This window comes from Oryzias latipes, chromosome 6 (genome assembly GCF_053564925.1).
Source record: "Oryzias latipes strain Hd-rR chromosome 6, Olatipes_Hd-rR_3.1".
Lineage (NCBI taxonomy): Eukaryota > Metazoa > Chordata > Actinopteri > Beloniformes > Adrianichthyidae > Oryzias > Oryzias latipes.
Genome location: NC_136242.1, coordinates 23,128,291 through 23,154,769, shown reverse-complemented (window position 1 = coordinate 23,154,769; position 26,479 = coordinate 23,128,291). Strand labels below are relative to the sequence as shown.

Sequence of the window (26,479 nt, the reverse complement as noted above, 5' to 3'; positions counted from 1 at the left end):
GACATGGTTTCAAATAAAAACGGCTGGAGAAGGGAAGTGCAATCAGGAGATAGAAGCATTCCTCTTTTCCTATGAAAATGTGCTTTTTCTCCATGAAGAAATCAGTGTGACTTTTCTTGATGCATTGTTGACTCCAGCTGCAGCTATTCCCCCCCCCAAAAAAACCCAGCCCCCCCCCCCTAATCAAGGGCAATCGTGACAGTCAGCCAGATGCAGTCAAATCAGTTTGTCAATCAGTTTTAAGTCTCTGCATAGCAAGACCAGAAGGAAAAAGAATCTGGTAAAACGCCATTGTTGAACGGCTTCATTCTTTTGAAGTCTTCAACAGAGATCATGAGAGTAAACGGTTGTTTCAGCAAAGCAAACCAGAGTTTGGATAGATCCTCTGTGTTGATGTTTACAACAAACACACAGAGTATCTGAAAAGACTTTGTGGAAGCCCCTAAAACAGACATTTCATCTCTGCAGGCACCTTGTGATTTGAAAGTATACAGTTTAGAAGAATCTTCATCACCTGGACACGCACTCTACTTAAGTCTGACTCACTTAATACCTATGTATTTACAACATGAAAGAGGGCTGACAAGCTCCGCACAATGAATGGTTCAGGGGAAGCACGCATACATAGGAGCAGCTGCATACCTATTCTTTTCATCTCTTTGTTGTTGTTTTTTCTTTCTTTCTTTTTTTTAATACAATGAACTTAACTCTCCTTTTGGTGTAAGCAAGTTTACTGAAGAGCATGAACAGATTATTTTAACGGCATGTTCCAGCCTGTCTTCACAAATGATATAAAGACTGACTTTGCAACACACATTCCAAGTCTGAGCTTTAACTGGAACTATTATTTCTAACCCCAGACTCCACACCCACCTAAAAAAAATGTAAAAAACAAGAACACTCCAGCTCTGGTGCCTTGCAAAAACAAAAAAAACCATAAGGGATTTCTATCCAGTAAGAAGAACAAATGCAGCACTTCATATTATCAAGTTGAATTTGAGGCGATGTGTGGTTTAGGTTGATAAAAGGAGACAATCTCATATCACAAGTCATGATAATTGCACTGACAGTAACAAGCAGCTGTAGTCAAAGAGAGCCGAGACTCCTCCATAACCTTGATGGAGGCTGGTTGCAGACAGTAGTGACAGTTGCAAAGATTGACAGACTGTCAGGGAGAGAACACAGCATTGTCCACTGTACAGATTAAAGGCTTTGCTCTTGACTTGCCTTCCACCAACTCACATCTAATGCGGCTTCCTGGATTAGCAAAGGACCCCTTTAAATCTCACGCGCACACACACAACGGCGTGACGGAACACTGCCACTACTGACACGGAGACAAAAGTTTAAGAAGGGAGAGTGAATGGGGGAGGATTTATCCTTACCCTTTCTCCGCTGTTTCTCCGCAGAGTGCCCACCGGCAGCTTCAGCATCAGCCGGCGGGTCCTCCCGGGCGTCACCGCTCCCTGGACCACCATGGTGCCCTCCACAGTCTCTGTGGGTCTTTGAGCATGAATGTGTAAAGTGGGCGTCCTCGCCGTGCCGTCCAGCCTGACAGCCGTGTGGCACGCGGGCTTTCCGCGCGCGCGCGTGTGTTTTGCGAAGGGTAGGTACGAGAAGCTAGGGCTTTCCGCGCGCGCGGGACTCTTCACGCGGTTCTATGTGAGGCTCTCAGTTTGAGTTTCCCTCCGTGTCCAAAGGCTGCCCATTCTGCTGCTCCACGCAGGTCCGCTCCATCAGCTGCGAGTGAGGTGAATGAGCGCGTGAGAGCGAGGCAGAGCAGCCGCGCTTTGTCTCCCCCTATCCTCCCGCGAGCTCCCCCTTCCTCCCTCAAAGACTCACTTCCTTCAGAAGGAGGCTTAACCAGGTCACTAGATTAATGCCACATTACTGCTTTTATTAACGTATGGGCTTGGGGCTCATAAGCAGCAATGGGGTGTAGATTTTCAAAGTAAAATACACTGTATTCCGTTAAATTAGATATTTTTGAATGTTTGGTGTGTTATTACAAAAAATAATGATGTTTTGATTGAAGAGAAAAAAAAGTACAATATTCTCACATTCCAATCATTTTTTGATCTGTTGTAAAAGTGTTCCCAATGTTTTTTTTTTTCATCACAATTACGCAGTTTTTAGCCAAAAGAAAAAAAAACTGTCATTATCTAGGACATAGTTTCTGCAGAGCAGCGGGAGTTCGTTTGAAATTCCTCTGTGTAATGGCCGGGCATGTTGCCACAGAGTAAGCCTGCCCCCCTAGTTTACAGCCCTCATGGCCCCAATCTAAAATAATCTTATGGGGAATAACATGGGGGGAAATCTCCAAAGGAAAATGGGATATTTTGCCATCTAGTTTTTGAAATGATCTTTGAAATCCCACATGCACCCAGACCCACACTTAAGCATCAACATTGCTCATGCATGAAAATAATTGTTGTCTTGCTTATCCCAGCGTTGAAAAGGGTGCTGTAATTAGTACAGTCATTTTTCTCTACGCAAAACTGGGGTTAAAATATGGCAACTGCGGGGGTTGAGAGCTGAGGTGAGCTGGAGCTTTCTTGTCCAGCTGAGTCAGTCTTCTGCAGGACCCACTGTGGTCTTTACATATACATTAAAGCTATTGGACTCATGAGCTATAGCTGTGCCTAATGACTTACTGTCATATTCCAATCATCACTCAATGCTGAGCTGGGTTTGCCATTGTGCTTTCTTACTCAACTGTCAGCTGATTAACTTAAGTGAAAGGGTATAAATGCACACACACGTACGCTTTATAGACTACTGTGAGGGCGTACTTTAGCCTGTAGAACTACTAGAAGTAATTCTGTTGGAAATTTGAATCATGATTTGATTTGATTGTCTTTCATATTATGCACTCACTGTGACAGACTGGCGACCTGTCCAGGGTGCCCCTGCCTTCACCCACAAGTGGCCGTGATAGGCTCCGGCAGCCCCGTGACCCTGATAGGGAATAAACGGTAGAGGATGAATAAATGAATGAATTGTGCACTCGTCTATTTTCTTCATTTGTTTCAAGCTCACCAGGGATAACAGATGGTGGAATATACATATACTGTGTACATATCAGTTTACAGACTTACATATTAATACAAAAGATACAAAAACTGGAAATATGGGTTGTGTCATGAGCACCTGGAGATGATAGGGAAGTTCATAGAAAAGTTTGAGTTTCAATTTCAAAGTAGAAACCCTTTTGCTCACTGCTACAGAATCACACAGGATAGTATCAGAATTACACCAACCAAATTATGCAGTCACACAAGCCTCTTCATCCCTCATAATTATCTTATTCATATAATGACCGTTTAGGTGATAACTGTGGGGATGTGTCAAAGGTAGACACACTGTATTAAGGTGGAGAGATATCCATACTTGAGAAAGTAATCTTGAAGTAATACTTTTATATTCAGAGGCATGGCCCATTTCTATGAATGAGTAACTGTGGTCCACATCTGAAATATCATCAGGCTATTTATAAGAGTGGTCAGTACTCATGCAGGACACAACACGTTAGAGAAACCGAGAAAAGGAACCAAGAAACGTGATCATTTCTGCTTTGGAACAGGACCAGTGGGTTCTATAAGGAAATGTGATGCTTGAATCTCTGCCTCTGTTTCAGTAGGCAAAACTCCTGAGAAAGGATCTTGTTTGAACTGTTGACAAGTACAAACAAAACAGTCTTCTAATTGAATGATTACATTTCCATACTAACATTTCACAATTTTAATGATGTGAAGACCTTTAAAAGGAAGAAAACTAAATAACATACTGCATCGTGGTTCTTGTTGTCTTTGGATTTGCCTCTGCAAACTAAATTTAGCCAACACACACTAAAAAAACTAAACCAAAAAAAGCTAGAAGAAAGAGGAAAATAAATGGAATACCGTCTCATGTATCAAGGCATGAGTAAAAGAAACGCAGCAAAAACCTGGGAGAACCCAACATGAACTGTGCTGGAACATTTGTCCTTAATTTGAACCAAAACTATTAACACATGCTTCTAAAAAAAGGCTGTAGATAAAAGAGAATGAAAAGAGAATTATTAGGGATGCTAATGAGGGAAACAAAGCTTTGCCTGTAGAGTTTAAATTCTGCAATGGATTTGCGTAACTAGCAGTGCCCTTTAAAAGTACGGCATCTACATTGATCTGCATTAATCTAACCAGATAACTCAGCCAGCTTCTGCCCACGGCTGTGTGACTCATCTCGATGGTCCAGCTTCTCGCTGCCTCTGTGTGTGTGTGTTTCATTGTGTATGAATATGGGGGAGTGTATGTTTATGGAGTTGCCCTGTGGTTGGACTCTCTCCCTGTTACGAGCATGGAAAGAGGGGGCTGAATGTTTGTGTTTCAAGACTCCAAAAAATTGCATTACAGTATTGCATTACATGCAGCAGCAATGCAAAGGACAATTTGGAACACTTGTGGCATTATTGTACAAAAGGGAAAATAAAGGTTTTGTTTCTTTAATGAGAAAACAGTTACAAGAAAAAGCACTCAGTAAGAAACCATTGGTCAAAAATGAACTCTGAATAATCATGAAACATGGTACACACTAGAATCTGCTTTATGCAAACGAGTGGGCAACTGTTTCTTCAAGAATTTTCTTTGCATTTATTAACTATTAAGTCCTCAAACAAAATTATTAAGATAGTTAAGGACCCATTCCAAGGGAAGTCATGTTTTTGGTGTTTTTTCAACATGATCTTGTGGCATTTATCTGATGACGGAGAACACACACACAAGGAAAAGTGGGCAAAAAATTGCCTTTCATATTTCTTTATTTAAATGTTGGGAATCAGGAGCAGACGGAAAAATGCCATTGGAAAAAGCTTGTAGCACAGATGTAGGTGCTACAAACGGCAGGCCACAAGCTCCCTGTGGATGCATTCTCTGTTTTTAGATTTTGGCAAAACAGCATAATCAGAATTAAAAAAAAAGACTGGCAATGCTTTTATAATAGTTCAAAAGATGATTGAGGTGGGACTTTAACAAGTTTATTTGATAAGTACACTTGAAAAATTTCAAATGTCTTTACAGTTGCATCTAATTTAGTTATTTCACAGTTTTAAACGTTTCCAAATTTTCTCTACTTGTGTGGTTCTCAAAGCTTAATCCTTTTTCCTGAAAAAAGCCTGTTAGACTACCTGGTGAGTCTAAATTGACCACAGGTGTGAACATGGCTGTGTTTTGTTATCTGTCTATGTGTGGGCCTGTGATGAATTATCTATTGTTCCCTGATTTTTTCTCAATGCAACCTGGGAAAGGCTCCAGTTTATTGGTCTTCCAAAAGTTAGATACATTTTGCGGGGAAGCAAACTTCTATTGTTCTTTCAAAAGTGCTTTTAGCCAACAAATCTGAATAGGAAACGACAAAGCATTTTTCCCTGCTATAGGGACTATTCCTGCATTTTGTCTTCTTCAGGTGTCGCACTTTACCAGTGTAATTTAATCTATTTCTCCTTGTGTCCTTTTGTTGGTACCTCTGTACTTGTAATGTCTCTATCCCTCTTGCGATGGGCTGAAAAAAATGGGATTTCTCTCTTCACCACGCCAGAACAAATTATAATGACTTCTCTACAGGGCAGCATCCCCTGAATTCATCATCCCCTCAGCTACACCTCTTTAGGGAAGGCTTGGGAAACAAGTCCACATTAGTAGAAAAACAGCAGAAAGCCTATGAAGGTTTTTCTTTTTTCTTTTGAGGGAACAGGGACATTTGTGTGACTGGCTGTGAAAAATAGGGCAGATTTGTAATTTAAGGAGATTTGGAGGAACTCTGGGACAGGTTGTCCAGGTCGGATTTGGCTCACATCTGCTCAGCCTGCCCTGTTTTGCCTGTATGTGTAATGCAATTTATTGGATCTGCCTACGTGTCTGTCAGAATGATTAACATTTCAGACATTGATATTAAGGGAATTGAGCTGGACTGAATGTCTGCTACAAAGTAATAACTTTGATAAGTTAGGCAATGCCTTAAAAGAAACATTAAAGTTCATGCTACATCCAGATTTATACATTGCTATTACATCTGTGGCCAAATAGTGTAAAAATGTATCATTTAGATGAACCAATCATCCATCTAAAGAGTAGCTGCAGGTTTGAATGCACTACCAGAAGGGCATTTTACCCCTCTAAATGAAATTCATGACTTCTGAATTATTCACCAAAGATTGTGAAAAACCTCAATGCAGCTGACAGCACGATCTGAAAATTGCAATGGAAACTGTAGGATGAATGATAGATGTTCTATGGACATCGATGTGCACACAAATTCTGTATTGAATTTATGATAATTGCCTCTTCCTCTTTTTAGTTGTGACCTCATAATCAGAAAAATTACCAGGGCAAGCAAATGAGATGGATATGATTGCTTAAAATGACTGTCAGGAGTCAGAGCTCTGTCTCCCCCTCTGGTCACCAGCGGGAACCGTCAGAGTTCTCCGTGCACTCCCAGCAACCCCGGCGCACATTTTCTGGATGCCACACACTTGACTTTCATTGACAATCACTCACAGTATACTCAAGCACTGTACTGAGCCTCACTCAGTGTGAAGCATTGTTTGTGCCACTCTGTCTGCATTACCAAGCGTCATTTCCTGACCTGATCTTCTGATTTCCTGACCCTGCTTTGTCTCTGACTCCTTTTACCTGCTGCCTGCCCCAAATCTCACCTGGATCCTGACTACTCTGGTTTCTTCTCTGAAGCTGTCATCGATATCGACCCCTGCTTGCCTGACCCTGATTTAGTTCTGTGGACTTTTAGCTGTGCTAATAAAACCTGCTGCAGTTGAAACCAGCCGCTTTGAGACACTGACAACAAATATTTCCAATATTTCCAATTTCCATTCATTCATCTTCTTAACCGTTTATTCCCTTTCGGGGTCACGGGGTTGCCGGAGCCTATCCCGGCCACTTGGGCGTAGGCAAGGGATACCCTGGACTGGTCGCCAGTCTGTCGCAGGATGGAATATCCTCAATCACACATCCATTCACTCTCACACTCACACCTATGGACAATTTAGAGTTGCCAATCAACCTATGTAGCATGTTTTTGGACGGTGGGAGGAAGCCGGAGATCCCGGAGAAAACCCACGCATGCACGGGGAGAACATGCAAACTCCACACAGAAAGGTCCCCCATTGGGTGGGGGGGTCTAGCCTGCGATGCGCCTTGGGGGGGGGCTACTTGGGAGTGGCCCCCCTCCTATGGTTGCCGTATGGAGTGGGCCCCCCCTCTTTCGGTTTTATTTGCACCTTAGACATGTAGGGTCCTTGGTAGGGGGGGTGCTTGGACATCACTGCAAGCAAGCAGCAGATGTCCTCCTGGCACCATACCCGCCAATTTTAACCGCACCTTAGACATTTAGGGCCCCTTGGTGTGGAGGGTGAGGGGACATCACTGTGAGTAATCAGGAGATGTCCCCTTAGTGCCCTACTCGCCAATTTTAACTGCACCCCCCTTAGTACACACACCCCTCCCCCTTCAATATATACATTCAAACATAAACACACACACATGCACACAAACACCCTCTCAAACACCCATACACGCACACACATTTTACAAGGAAGGTGGGACCTGGGTCCATCTGTCCCCTACCCCTTACCTGGTGGGGGGTGCGGGCCCCTTGGCGATGGCGGCCGTGTCCCTTGGGTGCCGGCTCCCTGGGCCCGGCAGTGCTCTCTCCGCACGGTGGGGGGGTTCATATTACACCTGAGCCGGGGGTGTTCGTGTCCCTGGGGGGTGGGTCCTGGTCCTTGCCCCTGGGCGCTGGGCCCCGCCAAACTTCCAACATGGCCGAGCCTGGTCGGGCCATATTTATAACATCCCTTGTGGGCCGCCCTTTTTTCCCCGGGGTTCCCCCCTCCTGGGCGGGGGCGGCGGGCCCCTGCCTTGCTCCTACCTGGACCAACCGTGGGCCGGGTGGGTGGCTGCCTGGAGTGCGGAGCGGGTCTCCCTTGGGGGGTCCTGGCTCGTACCTGGGGTCGGGGGGATGCCCGGAACTCCTGGGTGGTGGTGGGGTGCTCGTCTGGGGCTGTGGGCGTCCCTCTCCGGTGGGGCCCTGCGTTGGGCTCTTCCGGCGCGGCGGGGGGCTGCTTTCCTGGCTGGGCTGGGGCGGCGCTCTCTTTCCCTCTGCTCCTCCCTGCTCTCTGGCTCTGGGGGCCTCGCGGCGGTCCTGCTGGCCCTGGCCTGGGTGGCGGTCTTGGTCGCCCGGGGGGCGGTTGTTCCCTGCCTGTTCCCGTGTGGCGTTGGGGGGGCTCCGGCTGCCGCTGCTGCTGCGGCGGGGGTATGGGTGTGGGGGTGGCTGGGCGCTCCTCCTCCTTCTTTTCACATTCCACCATCCATTTTAGAAGAACATAAACACTCACCTGAGCACAGGTGTTAGCTCACCTTTGCACTAATAGTTTGCATGATTGAATGAATGAAAGATTTCACACTAGTTGGTTTAAAGGCATAGGTATGCGTTCGTGAACACTATCTGTTTTGTGTGCATGTTGACATGTGGACATTTTTGCGGCTAGCAGGTGTGTTGATAATATTTGAGTGTGTGTGAACAGGCCCCGCCCTTTTTGTACTACATTTGAACCGTACCGTAACGATAAACAACCAGTAAACCTGTCTGCTCTATGCTGCTTCATGTTCTTACCCCCCTTCCCCTCCTATTATCACCCTCCTACCCCCCCCTCTCTCTAACGTCCCTCTCTCTTCTTCCCCTCTTTCCTTTTCCGTCCGGTCCAACACCAAAGATTTTCAAACATGATTGAAATTAATAAAGTTTGGCCTCAATTACAAAAGGGGTTTATTCAGACATACCTTTGGTTTGTCTGAAGATGAATAACCCCTCTTGTTAAAATAAAATATGTCCAACACAAGAGGCCCTCAGCTCTCATCTGTTTGCCTAGCTGTTGGACAGGACAAGTTAAAAAAAAAAAAAAAAAAAAAAAAAAAAAAAAAAAAGAAAGGTCCCCCATTGATGATGTGTTTTTCATGTCCCCCCGCCAGGACTTGAACCGGGGGCCTTCTTGCTGTGAGGCAAGAGCGCTGACCACTGCGCCACCATGCAGCCACAATTTCCATTCAGGAAATACATATATAAATAAAATATATAAATAAAATATACAAGTAAACCTAAGCAATTTTACCATGTACTATAACTCAACCTGTTTTCACTGCCTTAACATCAAATATAGGTCTTTTAAACAAATCCCATGAAGCCTCTGAGAAAGGCATAATAGGTCTCTTGTTGCTATTATCCTAATGCACCGCCTTATATCATATTAAATGTGTTTGGCAAGTTAATAATACAATTTTGTAGCATTTACTTAATGACAAAGCCATCACAGGGATGCGGGGGAGAGAAGATAAATGTCACCATTGTGTGGCTGATGTAGGACTTAAGTGAAGTAAGCTACTGTATATAGAAAGTGAAAAAAGATTACACAAAAAATTACAAGATAACAAATGCTGAAACCTAAAATACCCCCCCCCCCTACACAAAATTAAGCAAGAGTTAAGCAAAAACCTAAGAATAAAATGACTAATATGATTAAAAAAAGGGCAATAAGCACATGGCAAATGCCAACTAAAAGCACAGATTGCATTATTGTAAACTTGAAAAAGTTTCCTCCAGTGGTTGAAATGCAGACAACTTAAAAATGTGATACTTTTAGGATTAAAACCAAAATCAGCAACACTGACAATGGAGACAAATGTCAGGACTGGGATTAAAATGGTATGATGCTAATATCACAGTGAAAGTCCTCTGAATTTGGGCATGCTGTCTGAGCTATTACCAGTAGTTATTCAAATAAAAATGGAATCCAATAGTCTTAAATTCAGTCAACAATATTCCATTTTACAGCACAATGAGAGCACAATAGAAGAAAGTCAGAAGTTCTTGGATTATGTAAAACAGCTACAATACATTGTCTATTGAGCCAATGGAACAAGCTTGTTCGTTTGTAATATTTGGAAAGATTTAGACAAAAACAACTGAGTGGATGACAGCAAAAATTGCTGAAAGAAAAGTAATTTACAATGATAAAACTTGTCACAAAGGAAGTTTTATTAAGACAACAATGTATTTATTTACTTTTTAATGTATTGCTGGCAATAAGAACATCTTCCTTACATACAGCTCAAGGTTGGATATGGCTGGGTCTTGGATGAAGGTGACGATAAACCAAATATGAATAAAAAAAAATTTATTCCATGTGAATTCTTGACAAACTCTAAAAAATTATATGAATGTTACAAAAGGAGCAGTAAGGAATTTTTGTCCTTAATTTAATGTAAATGTGCTGCAAGCTGCAAAAATGTTTTTTTAGATTGTCTAACAAAAAAATCTTGACTTGAAATAAAAGTTATAAAGTAAAGAAACCTTGTTATATGTTTAGAATATCTACATTTAGCATGTCAGTATCAGCATATGAACAACACAAATATGATATATGGATATGATTGAATGATGTCGCTAAGTATTCATTGACTTGCTGTTTTTTTTCCCTACCCTGCTTATATGTCATGTGGAGTTAATCTAATAATGGACGTGCCTAATTTGAAGACCTGCTGAGTTCCAGATAAAATTTTGACCTCATAAGCTGTGACCCCCAGTTGCACACTAAATAATAACAAGATCAGATCGATGCAGGCAAAATGACAACTGATATTTAGAAAATGTCAGAGAAAAATGAAAAGAAACATGGTTGATGGAAAAGCAAAGTTAAAAGGGCAAAGGGCTCATTAGCCTGGAGCACACTCATTGCATAACAGAGTATTTTCAGATAATACATCCAGTCAATAATGGCTGTTGGAGTCTCCCCATCAACAGTATTATTGTTAAAAAAAGAAGAGTGCAATATTGAATGTATGCACCCAGTAATGTGCATTATAATTGTGAGCAGAGCTCTGGGTATCTCTGTGTTACAGTGTTTGTGCTTCTGGCAGACTGTCTAAAGGCCTTAGAGACCACAAGTCCTCTGTGTCAGCCTCTCTCCCCAAAGGATACAACCTAGTGCTTCAAGGCTGCTAGAAAGAGAGGACATAATGTGGCAAACCAAAGCAGCGCTGCACAGCTGCAGTTGGAAGAATCCATCCAGCTGAGGTTTTTCTGCAAGAGAAGATAAGAGGAGGATGGGGGAGTAAAAAAAAGATTTCTAAGGAGGAGGAGGAGGAAGAGAAGGGATGCTAAGCTGTGCCTGTAGGCCTTCATCAATGAACCAAGAGGGAGATGATGACGTTTGTTGGGTGTGCAAGGAGGAGATTCAATTAAACTACACAAGGCTGAATGTATTTTTAATCATGCAGCTTCATTTCCTGATGTGACTGCCAGCTTTTGTGCAAGACCATGAGGAGGTATCCTCTGACAGAGAGGCTGCCAGCGCCTCCGCAATGTGCTATAGCACTGCATATCAGCAGAACAATACGATGAAGCTTTGGCAAGAGGTGAAGTGCCATGACAGACTAACAATTTACAGCAACCAATTGATGTAAGCCAATCAGCAGATGTTTACCATGTCTTTGTTTGATTCTCATTAAAGGGGTTCATTACTTCAAGTTTTAATAAAACACAAGGTGGGACATTTTTAAAAATGTTCTGATTGGTGTTTTAAGCTTGACCAGATAAATCTTTAAAGTGTTGATGACATTGCATTGACTTTACATTTCTATCAGGGCAATGGAGTAGTGACCTGCTTTTCTTGTTGTTACTGGAGCCATAAAGAAGCTTCATTTCTCCTGATGCCCTCAGCTTTCCTGAATCATTTATATTCGCTGCTGTGCTAATGAAAACAGCTCTACGCCTTTGGTAATAGCCTTACACTCTACGGCTGCTTGAAGCGAATCAGCAGTGTGGATAGGGCTCTACTGGAGGATGGAAAACTGCTGCCATTATTCTAAGAACCCTTAATATCACTTTAATGATTCCAGTCTAACTGTCTTAACTATATATATTTAGACTAGCTGAAATGACACATACGTGACACATAACAGTGCATATTAGTTGTGTTTTTGAATGCAAATAAAAAGATGTTCTCTAACAAAAAAAGCTTTCAAAGAAGTTTTACTTTTTACGGAATAGGATTAGGGCCAAGGATGAAAGAAAAAAAGGGCATCGAAAATTATGACTTTAATCTCAGAATTCTGATTTTTAGAGTAAAGTAAGAATTCTGAGATTAATTAAAAAGTCAGAATTCTGAGATTAAAGTCAGAATTCTTAGAAAAAAATCTGAATGCTGAGAAAAAATTATTCTGAGATTAAAGTCAGAATTCTGAGAAAGAAGTAATTATTCTGAGATTAAAGTCAGAATTTTGAGATTAAAGTCTGAATTTTCTATGCATTTTTTTTCTCTTTTTTCCATAGCCCTAATCCTCTTCTGTAACTTTTTGTCTTGTCATCCGATCAAGTTTTTTTCTCAGCTCATGGTTGTGTGTTTTTGCTTTTTTATTTTTTTTGTATTTAATCTGAAGCCCATCCAACAGAACGGAGAGGGTCCAGGCAATTTAAATATTTCTCATCTAAGTTGTTAAAGTGGACCAGAAATCCCTGTTTTTTTGCCTTCTTCCAGCAGAACAGCAAAACAAATCTAAATAGAATTTTTGACGGAAAAAAGAGGACAGGAACATTTTTCGGACTCCTGGGTTTTGCCGTGCATGAATAATCCAAATCCTTTTTTGTAACCACAGACACTAATCTAATACTATTTCAATCATAAATCATCTATGGCACCTATAAAAACGGCCAGATCTCCAAAATGGGGGGATGGATTCTGCCATCAAACCTCTGCATACATCAGTTTCACTGACGCCTGCAGCGTTGGATTGAATGCTGATGGTGTTCATCGGCAGGACAGTACATCTCAGAAAAAGGCAGATTACTGATGGCTCCAACAGATGCCAGTGCCTGTAAACAATGTTACAGGGAAACGGCAGCTTAACGACCAAACTTATTACAGCAGCTGGCACATCAAAGCACTCAGGGATTCTGGTGTTTCCAGTCGTGTGTGTCTGTGAAGAGGTGGACTGCGTACTCCTCTATCTGCATCTGTTTCTGCAAGTAAATGTGGGGGGGGGGGGGGGGGGGGTGTTTGCGCATCTATATGTGTGCGCATATGCGGGATGCAGTGCAGAGGAGTTCATTGTTGCCACTGCCAAAATGCTTTGAAATCCACAGAGGCCTCAATAATTTACCTCTAACCAAGCATTACGGGCAAATGAAACATGATTATCCATCCTCTATTCATATTCCTCTTTCATTCCTGATTTAATTATTTTTGCACCCCCCTTTTCTTTGATTTCACTTTTTCCAGTAGTAATCAGACACAAAAATACTTGAGATTTCATAAGTCCAGTAGGCTAAATATAATAAACATCCCTATGCTGACTCATATATCATATATAAGACATCCTAAGCTATAATTATTCACCAATTCTCCTTCTGCAAAAAAAATTCATAGTTAATCAGGAAGACCTTTTTTCTATTCACCGCTAATTAAAGAGAGAGCATCTGGAAGAGGCATAAACATACGTTGGCCTCTGGTCTCTGATTGCAATTAAAAAAAGCGGAAGAGAATCATTGCATATGGAAATCAGCTGAAACTCTGAGGGAAGGGAGCAAGAGGATAAAAGGTGACGTTAAATGAAATGTGGGTTCACTTACAAAAACATCCATAAGCATGTGTTCCAGGGTCACTTCCAAGTCCTCGAGTCGAGCGGCAAGAGTCATGGTTGAAAGGTTCGAGAGACACTGGCCTCGTAAAATAAAACAAAAAAATAATAACAAAAATAATGCGACGACTTGTAACAACAGAAAGTTATTAAAGCAAAACTCTAAACTTTCTGATTGTATCTACGTTGCACGTTCATTTTCCAGGTGAGAACATTTCCAACTGTTCTGCTGTAATCCAAATCTCCTTCAGGCTTTGCTCCAAGGACTTGTTATGTTTCAATCAGAGCTCCCTCAAAGATTTGGGTTGTCCTGAGCGACCTTTGACATCTCATGCGAATCCGTAACAGACTGGAGCATCGTGGTTCCCTCCTTAGATCAAAGTTATGATCCATGACTGAGATGAAGACACCTCCCTGGCAGCAGGAGTATGGAGGGTGGATCGCACCATTCCTGCTGGGATGCAGACAGGAGGAAGAGTGAAGCAGATATGAAGCTATGAGGCCACAACTACAGTCAGACAAGCATCTGATTGAGGAAGTCATATGTCTGCATTTTCCTTTTTTTTTTGTATCTTTGGATCAAGCATTTTGTGAATCTTTTGCTCCCATCGTTTTTTTCCTTTCTGTCTTGTCCCTCTCTTTTTTCTCTGCCCTTTTTAGATCTCTGTCCACAGTGGGCATCTTTGTGTTGAGGGGGAGCCCGAGGCAGCTGATGAACAGTTCTGGGTGCACTTGGCTGGGGTCATCGTGTCTAACATTGGGCCTCTCATCAATGGGTCTTTGTGGCAGTCTCATTAAGCCTTGGCTTTGGGTGCTGAGGCCTTCACAGACATGCAGAACGGCTAAACAATGGCAATATGGCCTGGATCTATGACTGGGAGCTTATGTAACAGTGGCAGTGCATTGGGTGGGGGTGGCAGCGTAAACGCCATGCAGTGCAGAGGGCTGATTGGAAAAAAGAAGGGTGGGAGGGAGGATCGGGGTTTACAGTGGATGGGCAGTGACTCAATGAGAGCAAAGAAACAGGGAAGAAGGGGGATGGAGGAGATTGGTGAGACGCCCATAGAGACAGCTTGTTTGTGTGGAAATTGCCACTGGAATGTACCCCCCCATTTTGTCCCATCTAACTAGACTTACAAAGGGAAAGAAACAGAAAGGCAGGGTCAAACTGAAGTCTGTCTGGGCCTGCTGCAAAAAACAGGATGTGAGTTAGCAGGGAGGAACTGACCACATTAACATGCATGCAGGCAAACATTTCAGGCTACAATGGGAAATGAAAGATTGATTCTCCCATCATATGTTCAATCAGCTCTACAGCAAGTGGATTTTAGGCTTTTCAGTACTTGGAGTGATGGGTTGTGAGTTGATAATTGCAACAGAGAAAGACCCTGTTTTTAAACCTCTTTGTATTTTTACAAACATGATAAACAACAGTGATTCAAAATCTTATTAAATTAATTGATCTACACAAACATAATCTAAAATTAGTATAACCTCACGCCTTCTCTATGCAAATTCCATATTTTTTCAGCTTTACTTCACATTGAACCCATCCTGTCCACCTCTGCCTCTGTTCAATGTCTCTGTCAGCCTCTTTATTTCTCACAGGCATCTCTCTCCATCATTTTTCCCAGTTCTGTTCTCCTCCTGACCTTTTCCCAGCTGAACAGACCCAGAGCGCCAGCGACCTTTGAACCCTAGCCTCTTGTGGGAGGTGGACAGGAACAACCTCTCATCCGTCCTCACTTCAGCTCTTTCGAACAGTCACGGGTCTCCTGATGCATTTACACACCGTTTGTTAAACTGAGTGCTTCCACGTGATTACTGTTACTTTAATACTACATTCACACAGGGCTTGGAAACGGGCGTTCAAATGACCTCTTCCAATAAGTTCACACCGAACACGTTTTGGGCTTCTGCATTCAGAATGTTTGTGTTAACGCGTTGCTAAAAAAGTTTTTAAATCAGTTTTTAGGATCTACGTAAAAAATGCGCGGCAATAAATGTTTGCCCAGAAATGAACCACCGGTAGTCGACCAATCCGAGATTGGATTTGGTAGAGACGTATAGGTGGAAGTGCCAACCGTTTATATCACACTAGGGCTGTGTCCGAATTCTTTTACTACCCACCACTTAGTGCACTATATAGTTTTGTTTACCATTTTGTAGTGCTGTCCGAATCTACAATTCCAAAATTCAGTAGCATAGAAATTTCCCAGAAGTCTCTGCGAAAAACCAGTGTGCATCGATGCTTACTAGATCGGGGAATATAGACCACAATGCACTGCGTTTAAACAATTTTAGGAAAAAAAGGTGCTCAAATGTATTGTTTTTTTTTAAAAAGTATCAATATTTTCATCATCAGATCACACAAAATTGCTCGTATTGATTAGGTTTTCAATTTGTGAAATCTGTGATGCCACATTTGCAGTTTAAAAAAAAAGCAGTGAGCAGGGTGTCCAAATTGCTTTTAAAATCCGGAGAAATGGATAATCTTGTACTATATAGCTTTTAAGTAGTTAGGGAGTAGGGAAGGAATTTGAACATAGGCAATGTCTTTCATATATTGGAATAGAGCTGTAAAAGAAAAACCCTGGAACCACATTTGCAGGATTTGCACCGCTTTGACATTTTGGACCAAGCCTGTTTCATTTGTGAGTACATGCATTCATATAGAGTAGTGACAGACTTTGTGAACACCATATGCGTGTTCAAAAATGTCTATTTAGTGCGTTCTTGAACGTGCTACACATACCCATTGCGTACGTAACGTAACGAATCCAACTTAAGTTGCTCCTACTGCTCCGAGCTGTAAATTTGCAAAGGTTAACCGTGGAATACACTTTTAATTCATGCTCATAAATGATAACTACTGGCATTCTGGAGATAGGCAGTGCAGGAACGCTAAGACTTGTAAGGAGAGGAACTCATGGAGTATAAATGCATGGAGGAGTGGGAAGAGTGGCAGGTAGGCCATTCAGAGCACAACTCATTATTAGCAAAGAGCTTCAAGTGAGGCAAGACAAGACAGGGTGCCCCTGTTTGACTCAGTGTTAGTGCAGCTAAGGATAAACCCAAGATTTCTGTCTGTAATCCTGCATGCACATGCAATGCAAGTAGAAGCTAATGAAATGTGTTCTACTGTGTGCCCAGCAGACTCAAAAAAATCATTTTAAAGCAAGTTCAACACTAGAAAATGATGAGATTTAAAACAGGTGAAGAGCAGTCTGAAAATACCCATCCTAGTTCACTGTTTGTTTAATGCAAAAAGGAAATCCAACAACTAGATATTTTAAAAGTACTTGCTAAAAACTTCATTCCCTCAAAGCATTTTGACTCATTTTCCATCATTTACCACCAATTTCCTGCAAGCTGAATCTCTCAGTAACGTGGAAAAGAGCAAAAACACCACAACAGCAGTTCAAACTGTGCTTCATAGCATTCGCCATATCCAGCTCCTCTCATTTCTATTCAAAATAAACAGTTTTCTCCGCATGTCTAATTTTCAGCATGAGTGCAGAGCACGTTGTCTGTGTGAGCCTGACTGATCATGATGTTCACCTGGTGTGGAACATAAGGGTGTACGCTAAGCGAACTCTTGGCAGTCTTCCACGTAGACTAAAGTTTGTGAGGAAAAGCTCGCACACTTGTAAACAGTATCTCCTTAGGAAACATTGATAAAGCCTCTTAAGCACCTGCTTGGATCCAACTGTTTAAAAGGTTTACTGCCAGTATTTCACTTGGCTCACATGTTTGGCCAAACAACTTAAAATAGTTTCACTGACCAAATAGGCAAAGTTTGAACATTTTTGTTATGTTTTCATCTTTTCTTATAGTTATATTTTGTATTTATTTAATAAAGCTCTTTTATCATTTAGGCTTACGTTTCTCTCTTTTTTCATCTCATTTTTGAGCAGACATCCTTTCAGTCTTAATGGATGAAAAAGCCATTCTACGTTCAAGGATCAGAATTTTATTTTGCTGTGTCACTTCACATCACATGCCATATCTGTCAATTCACATTGCTGTGAATGGTGCAATAGGGTATGTCTGCATGTCTTTGGTCACAGGCTTGTGTGCATGTGAGGAGAAAACTAGGTGTACATTACAATCCATGTAGATGCAGAAAAAAAACACCTTCTATAGCTCAGTCTGAATAAAATCTTAGTTTAACTGTGGAAACAGGAAATAATAGAAGTTATTCAAATTCTCATAGGTAAATAATATGAATAAAATGTCTTTCTCTATCAGAAAAGTTAATTTTTGCTTGTTGTGTGTTGTTCATGCCATAGAAGGTGCATGTCTGAAAGGCGCTGGGCACACAGAATGTGACAGAGGCATATTTCAGACGCTGGTTGTGAAGGCGCTGGGTTGAGTCACGCTCCAGCATTTTCTGCCCCAGTAAACTTAACCTACTTTAGCCACTGCTGAGGAGGCTTTCCTGCCTACATCATGTCCAGAAATAGACACACAGATACACCTACACTAAGCAGCACCACTTAGCTAACAAGAAGCATGGCTTCCCTTGCAGTAGTTTAACAAATAACACTGTTGAGGAAGCTCACCTGCCTACTTGCAGGTCTGCACGACTTACAGTGCATCAATTTAGGATTATAGACTGTAAGCACACATCCCCTAAATCCACCAGCGATTAAAAGTCTGGTTTGTAGCAGTGTGAGGGATAAATGTTTGATGATATTGCTACATATTTAATATTTACACACCAGATCATGGGGGTAGGAAGAGTTATACATGTGTAGACTACCAGTGGAAACTTGAGGGAAAAGATGGAAACTTTTTGTGCCTTTAAGTGAGTTTCCAATCCTAGGTCTGTGCATTTTAATACTGATGATTTGGAATAAGTACGGAATGTAGCACATGGGTGTGCTGTAAGAAGCATTCAAACTAAACGATGAATCAAGTGTGTGCCTGCAGCTGCAGGGAGGATAATGAAAACTTGAAACTCCAGTAAAATTCCAAGTCATGTGCCAAAAGCAGTTTTCATTATTTAGAACATTACTTCTGACACATCTAGGAAGCAGCTGTGCTTATAACTTTTGTAAACCTCTTGGCCTGTTGAAAATATCTAACCTTCCATCTTTATTGATGGCAAAAGGGTTACGTTCCTCAAGGCAGTCATCGTAGAAACTGTTAATGCAAAAACAAGCTGGAATTAATGCACCAACGCTGGGCTGCCCATATCCTCCCAACTGCCTCATGCACACACACACACACGGGTTTAATATTCACTAATTATTCTAATGAACCAACATCAAGCACTTATTCTATTATACTGAGCATACATGCATGCTTTCTCCTGGGAGTGCAGCAACCCAAACTAGACCATTCCAGCTCCCCCCTCTAGCAGGCATGAGCGTACACCGCTTGTTACTGTACAGATGGGCCCCACACCATTGACAGGTGCAGTTCCTCAGATGCAGCACACCAAGGTGGAACGGCTCAGCCAGGCTGTGTTTGTTAACGTGCCGAGGTGGAAGGGGAGGAGAGCCCTTGGGATATAGGGGAACGGAAGATGTAATTTAAGGAGATCCTCCCCACCTCTTGACATCACCCCGGGCCATAATTCGCAATGCCAGCAAAAACACAGACTCGAGTTTGTGTTTACCTGCAGGGATTTAACAGGAGCTGACAGCTACTGTTCTGCATATTTTAAACCAACACTTTGGGCTCATTTGTGTCGCTCTGTTGTCCAGGAGAAATAGATGGGATCGAAGCTACAGCAGGAAGCCAGCATATGAAGGGAGGGGGGTGGAGACTGACCCCCTGAGGCCGCAGCCCCCACCCAACACGGCAGACCAATTGCCGCCCAAACTCCTCTTGTCTTTGTCCTTACTACACCTTTTTTTCTGCGCCCCGTTACAAACAAACTGTGAGGGACAAGGTTTGATCCATTCAGGTTTGTCTGTGTTCCCAGCTCTTATTCTCTGATATTTACTCTTTTTTTATTTTCCATTTAGTCACAGAAATGGCGGTGCAGAGATACAACACAAAAGCACATATGGGACACATTAAAAAAAGAGATGAGTGGATATTGTGGGGGGAGGGAGCACTGGAGGTAATTTCAGCATAATTGCCCCTTCAGCAGACAGCAATGGTAATGGGACAAGCACTTGGTCAGTGACACAACTCGTAATTATTAATCAACCTCCGCCTCTAACAAATGTTTCCCCCTTTTCATCCTCCTGCCCCCCACCACTTTCTTCCCCTTCTTTCGACTTTTTTTCTGTGATTCCTGTCTGACACTCGCTCACTGTCTCTTTCTCAGACAGCAGGAGAAGCAGGGATGAGATCATTAATTATATACCCACCGGCTCCCAAGCTGCTGCACACACACATATGCTCCTTCTTTTCCACCTGGTCCCCTCCTTTATCCCTTGTGTCTGTGATGAAGCTGGAATGATGGATAAGTGTTCGTTTGTTGCTGTTTACAACAAGTCTCTTTCAGCCTGACCAAATGACCAGCGCTCACATGAAGCTCCAAAACAGCAGACAGCTTGCAGTTCTGGTAATCTTTCTCATTTATCATAAAAAACAACATTGTCCAAAACTGACAGATGTAAATCTTAAGCAGCTACAGCTGTTTCCTCTCCAGTCTTGATTATTTTTTAGACTGCTCTACAGAGACAGCAACCCAACAAGAAGAAGATGCATAAACACAATTCTACTACATATCCAGAGGGACCAGGTCTCCATCACTTGGTCATTCATGTGCTCCTCCTCATTATTTAGGGATCCTTCAGGCTCAAGGAATCACATCAGACAGCACACTCTGGTGGTTTAAGAGTGGAGTGCACAAAGCTGGAGTCAAATTTACAAATGCGGTTTATTTGGTAAAGATAACTTAAAGGCCCACTCTGATGAAAGTTGCGTTTTTGGTATTTTAACATGTTCTTGTAGCATTTTTCTCATGATGGAGAACATATATGAAGAACATTTAGTTTAAAATTGCATTTATTGAAATTGTTGTGAATCTGAAGCAGACAAATACAAAATGCTTTTTGAAGCAACTAGTAGTTGTTACATAAAATCTGCAGTCAGCAGGCTGCTGCTACGGTTCTGATGAACTCCTGCCGCTCAGCAGAAACAATGTCCAAGAAAACCACACAGTTTTTTTTTTTTTTTTTTTTTACATTTTTTTAATCATAAATAAAAGACTAAAAAACATGCTCTAAAACAGATCAAAAGATAATTGGAGTGGGGAGTTGAATCCATTTCTACTGTTTCTACAGAAATATGTACTATCTTTTCACAAACACATTAAAATGCCTGTATTTTATTATATTTTTGACCACATGTATTCATGTGTGCTGCTCTATTTTGCCCAATATCTTTTAAACACCGCTGTTAGTCATAATGAAAATAAATACAATTTTGTGTTTTTTTAAAGAGAAGATGAGAGAATCCCCTTTAAAATATATAAATCAGGATTTCTTAGTGATTTGTGTTGGTAGAACTTTTCTAATCGCCTTCAGGCTCAACACACGACTTTCCGTCATGTCTTTTTTTCATTTAACACATGCAGTGCCTCTTATTACACGTGCTTTATAAATAGCCACTGCTTCATCTCAATCATGCAACATGCTGTGATCTAGGGTTTTTTCTGCTTCCTGATGCAAACACACCTGCTGCCTTTAGAGAGCAAATAAACATACTTAGGGGGACTTTTTTTTTTAACTTACTTTAATCAATTGACACTCATTTTAATGGTCTTTCCATGGCAACCAACACTGTTCTGGCCACAGATGTAAGTTGCAGGAAATTGACTAGCTATGATAAAGTGCCAGCTGATGCTGATGATATAAAACATTGTGGTTTGGTGTCTTGTCCAAAAAGCATTTTAACTGGGTGGGGACTTGACCATTATCATCCTGGTTGTCATTTATCATGGGAAAGGAATGTTCTTGCAAATTGATGTAAATGATGTCCATCTTCCATCTGAAAATGAAACATGGAAGCAGACAACCTGCATTGCTGGAAATAGAGTACAGACTAAAAAATAACAGCTGTTGCCATAAAGCAGACAAACCACGTACAAACACCCGGAGACACGTATTAATGGCCTAAAATGCAATGGCAGATGCTCACATCTGCTCTGAACAGAATACACACACATGTATGTGTGCAGACAGAAACCCACACACGGATGAGTTATAAATCCGACACATGTCACCTTTATTTGCGCTAACAAGCCATGATGAGAACAGCAAGGGTCAGTGGGCCACTTAGACTGATGTAAGTGTTCCTGGGAGGATTAATAAGAACCAATCTGGCAACCTTGTATTTTACATTTGGGTTTATTTCAGCGTTATGGCAGCTGCACATGGCAGGGAGGAGGTGATACCCAAAAATCACTATAAAGGTTTTTTTAAATTGGTGAAGAGGAAAAAAAAGGCTGTATTAATTTAGAACAACACTTCATTTTATAGGTTAAATGAAAAAGGGGACACATTTGAAAAATAAAGAAGAAAATTTAAAAACAGCGTAAGTCCAAAATAATTGTGCACAGAATGATGACAGGCAGCATCCATTTACATTGCTGTTACAGACTAAAGAAAAAAAAAACATCCTGCTGCACTTTTATCTAAAGGAACCTTCAGGTACTATCTGAAGTGCTGCTACTATGCTACTTTGATGGGATTTTTGTCCTCCTTCATCCTGTCACCCTCACCATCTATCATTCTATTTGTCTCCAGCTGTTTTCCATTTATCCATCCATCCTGCCAGCAGCCCTGAACCTGCAAGCCCCATCCAACATTAATATGACTGCCTGGTGGTAGCATATGGCGAAATGTGTCAGGGCCTGTGCAAATGTATTATAGTGGTCTGTGTCTGCACATTAAATTATGCAAGGGCGCATGCCATACCGTAAATGCGAAATTAAGAGTGCTTTTTTCTCAGAAAATTTAAAAAAGATGCAGTCAATCTTGAAAAAGTAAAAAAGCATCTTAGGCAAAAGGAAAAAAAACCTCTTAGCATATATCTTTAGGATTCTAAGTTTTCTTGCTTGCATGTTTTAAATGAAATATAAAGTATAGGTAAAACAATAATTGAAATAAAGGACAAATCAAAACTAATTTAGCCATGAAGCTGTTGCACAGTTGATGTTCATTTGTTTTTTATATGCAAACCTGTTTAAGCTTTAGGCATGCGATTAATGGACATATTTGTTCTCCAATTGTTGTTTTTCTTTTCATTCTCCATTAAATTCCATCTGACCTTCAGGCTTTGGAAACAATTGCAGTAATACTTCATCAGGCTTCACCAGGAGGCAGCAAAATCCCAAATGGTTGCCCCAGCCAACCAGTAGAAGCCATCAGCAAAAGGACATACTTCTTTATGGCTTCATGCCTCTTGTTTTTCCAATTACACTCAAAAGAGTAAACAGGCCAGAAGGCAAAACGAAAATGCAGCAGGAGACTAACTTGAGCAACTGCGGTGGAGGAGAAGTGATGGCAACGTTGAGCTCCAGGCTGCGTTTGTGATTGTAGCAGAGCCAGTGTACCTCTGCGTTTACCATGAGGTCAGAACTGGAACAGATCGGTTGCCGCGGGAAACAAAGCGTGCCTATAAATGTTATTTTTCTGCCGTGTTTTCCTTTAATTCAGATGTACTTTAACACCTTTAGAAGTATATTGGAAGTTACATGCTGCTTTTTCCCACTCCATTCCTAAATCACTTCTTTCTCCCCTCTAGGTAGGGCTGACACCAATCCACTTCTCGAACAGCCAATTAAATTTCAGGTGACCTGTTACCAGCTGCTGTCAGCACACTTTGTTCATGTAAAGAGGTCACGGTTCAGAGCTCAGGGGGAAGACGTGTGAACAGAGGTAGGAAGGTGGAAAACTGTGGCCCTGCGCCTCCATGGGGGGGTGGCTAAAAAAACTGAAGGAAGAAGAGATTAGAAAAGGGTAATAGGGTGACGGGGAGTGGAAAAGTGCTAAGACCTGTATGCTTGTATACATTTATTTGTGCTATGGATCTACTGATGAAGAGATGTATGGTTTCTGTTTGATGCAGGGTGACCCTTTGTAACACACTGACAGATCATTTTTAGCTCAAGTGTCTCATGTGTGTGTCAGAACATTCCTATTCTGATTTCTATTCTGCAAAAAAAAAAAAAACACCTTCATACTAAGACTGTTTTATTAAATAAGCTTTAAAAAATGTTGTGTTCATATGAAATTGTGATTATTTTACATTTGTGTGATGTGTTTGACCAATACTTTACTATCTTTCTTGATTAAAGAGCACTGCTTATCTAGCAAAAATACTAACCAACAGTGAAGACAAATTTATTCTAAATAAAAAAATTTCTGGCTGTAATATTACACATGCAAAAGTGTATGTTCCAGTGTATGTCTGCCGTTTTTGTTTTAATATCAGCCAAATCATTTTAAAGTTCAATCATCTTTTAAACTGTTGATGATAATGCTGTTTTTCCCCCCAGCCAAAATCAAAATGACACAGTTTCTACAGAGCAGCAGTTCATTCGAAATACACCTCTAAGTTGTGGGTGGAACTTTTCACATCATCCATCTTTTTACACGCTCTCCCACTAGCTTACAGTTCCTCACAACCCCAACATAACATTACAAAAACGCTGATCAATATTGGAGCTATCCAGCTGTAAGGTTTTGAGCCAGAAGCCAGCTCTGACGAGGAAAACAAAAAGTACATGGATCAAGTGGATGCAGGTGAATGGAGTGGAGAAGGGAGCTTGTGGCCCCCCAATTGCAACACAACTACAAGCTTTTACCAACAGCATTTTCGCATTTGCTCCTCATTCACGACGATTTGAACAAAGAATTTTTCTGAAACACATTTTTAATCTTAATTTTCTTTGTATATGTCCTCCATCATGAGAAAAATGCCACATGTTAAAAACACAGTTTTCATTTGAGTAAGCCTTTAACATAAAGAAAAACAAATCACCAAGTGTACATTTCTGTTTTCGCCCCTTGTCCCCCAAAAAGACAAGATCCACCGTTGTTACAAAGAAACAATTAATTTCAAAAAGCCTGCAGACAGAAACCAATGAAGAGAAACATTTGACAAAGTCTCCATGGCAACACCCAGTATTAGGAACATTGCTAGTTTGGTTCTCTGATTGCAGAGTTTTCCACTGATTGATCTAATCTTTCATGCCTCCGTCTTCAAGGGGGACAAGTGCACACTTGACATGCTTGACACAGCATGGACTAACCCGCACACACAATCAGAGCAGGCCCATGAAAACAGAAAACGTCTTCATTGGGATTGTGAAGATGTGAAGTAGAGAAAAAATCAGGTCAACGGTCTTACAACATGCCTACTTTTGATCTCATTTTTGTCAGAAATGTAGCAATTTATCTCAGCTGTAAATATGTAATTCTCTGAACTTTATTAATCCTAACATCAATCATTTAAACAAACCTTGACTTTACCCATGTTGATTTCTTCATTTAAACAGTCTTTACTGGCGCCTTTAGTATCCTAGATGGCAGCTGGTGCAGATAAAGCTTAATATTCAGTGAGCATGCGGTTCATCTCAGGATGTGTGTTTATTTGCACAGCACCCCATGAATCCCTCCTGTTACTCTAGCTCCTAAATTCTGCCAATAACCTTATTTGCCCTGGGGAGGGCATGTCTGACTGTCTCTACCCGATTATACATACCTGAAGCTGTTGTCCTGCTTATTTTCAGCCAGTGAGGGAGTTGGCTTTAGGGTTAGGAATCTGGTCACCTTTCTTTTGATTTTTTCACCTTTATTCTGTCCTTAATTATGATAAAATGCTCCTGGAAAATGAACCAGGAATGGAAGAAGTGTCACACCTTTTTTTTATTAAGGTTGAAAGGACTGATGCAATGGAACAGAGCTGATATTTCGCCCTGCAAAACCAGGCCCCTAGAAATAAGTCGAAATTTCTTACCCTATCGTCTGATTTCCTTTGGTTAACTAAAAATGTTTCTGCCAATGGGGTTAGAAAAATTGTCATATAAAGAATTCTTATCTTAAGAAAATAAATCTAGTCAATACAACATGTTTTCTCAAAATAAGATAATTTGCTGTTAAAAAACAGAAAAAATACTACTTTTCTTGGAACAAGGGTCTTTTTACCATCTAAGATTCCGTTTTTGCAGTGCAATATCAAATTATGTCGTAAAGAGCTCTATTATATAATCAGAATAACAGAATACTGACTTGAGAGTGGATAGGTTGTGACACAGTGCAGTAACAACGATGGCTAAACACACAGATAACCAATACACGCTAAAGAGGAACAGGAGAGGACTCTCTCTGATTAGACAGATAGGGTACTGACAAGTGTAATCACTTGATAACCACTCCTTATTGATCCACTCACACAGGGGATCAAGCAGCAGATATTGCACAAACCACACACTAACTGATGTTAACTAATATGCCAAAAACAGCCATCGGGTTCTTGAGATAAAACACTTATGAAACTCCTTGTCCTACTGACCTACTTAGGTATAAATAAAAACTATGAGCTTCAACTTTCCCTTCTTCGACAAAGTAGACCTGTTTTAGTATCTCATCTGAAAGTGTAAAGCTTCAAATACATGTATTGATTTCTGAAAAAAGGATGTTATAATAAAAATTGCCTTAATGCTTCTGATAATGTGATTTTGCTTTTCTTTAGTATGTAGTTACCAGTGACGTGCAGTCAGGAGAGGCAGGTGAGGCTGTGCCTCACCTGTCATTATGGGAAGAAAAGAGAAAAATAAATTCAATTATTATTATATTTAAGTTCAGTAATTTGTGCTTTGC

The 26,479-nt window shown here is 41.2% G+C and overlaps 1 protein-coding gene across 9 annotated transcripts in view; it reads right to left on the bottom strand.

The window, feature by feature from the left end:
- The window catches only part of frmd4a (FERM domain containing 4A), a 101,318-nt gene that overhangs the window by 53,152 nt on the left and 21,687 nt on the right, over window positions 1-26,479 (bottom strand). For 2 of the 9 annotated variants that reach the window (XM_011476224.4, XM_011476217.4), the window contains exon 1: window positions 1,386-1,894. The exons of 4 other annotated variants lie outside the window; for them this stretch is intronic. In XM_011476224.4, coding sequence (XP_011474526.1) covers window positions 1,386-1,478 — 93 coding nt within the window. In that variant the 5' untranslated portion in view covers window positions 1,479-1,894. Of the gene's footprint in view, window positions 1-1,385; window positions 1,895-13,677; window positions 14,137-26,479 lie in introns of those variants that run through there. 3 more of the 9 variants (XM_078949377.1, XM_078949375.1, XM_078949376.1) reach the window with 2 other exon arrangements.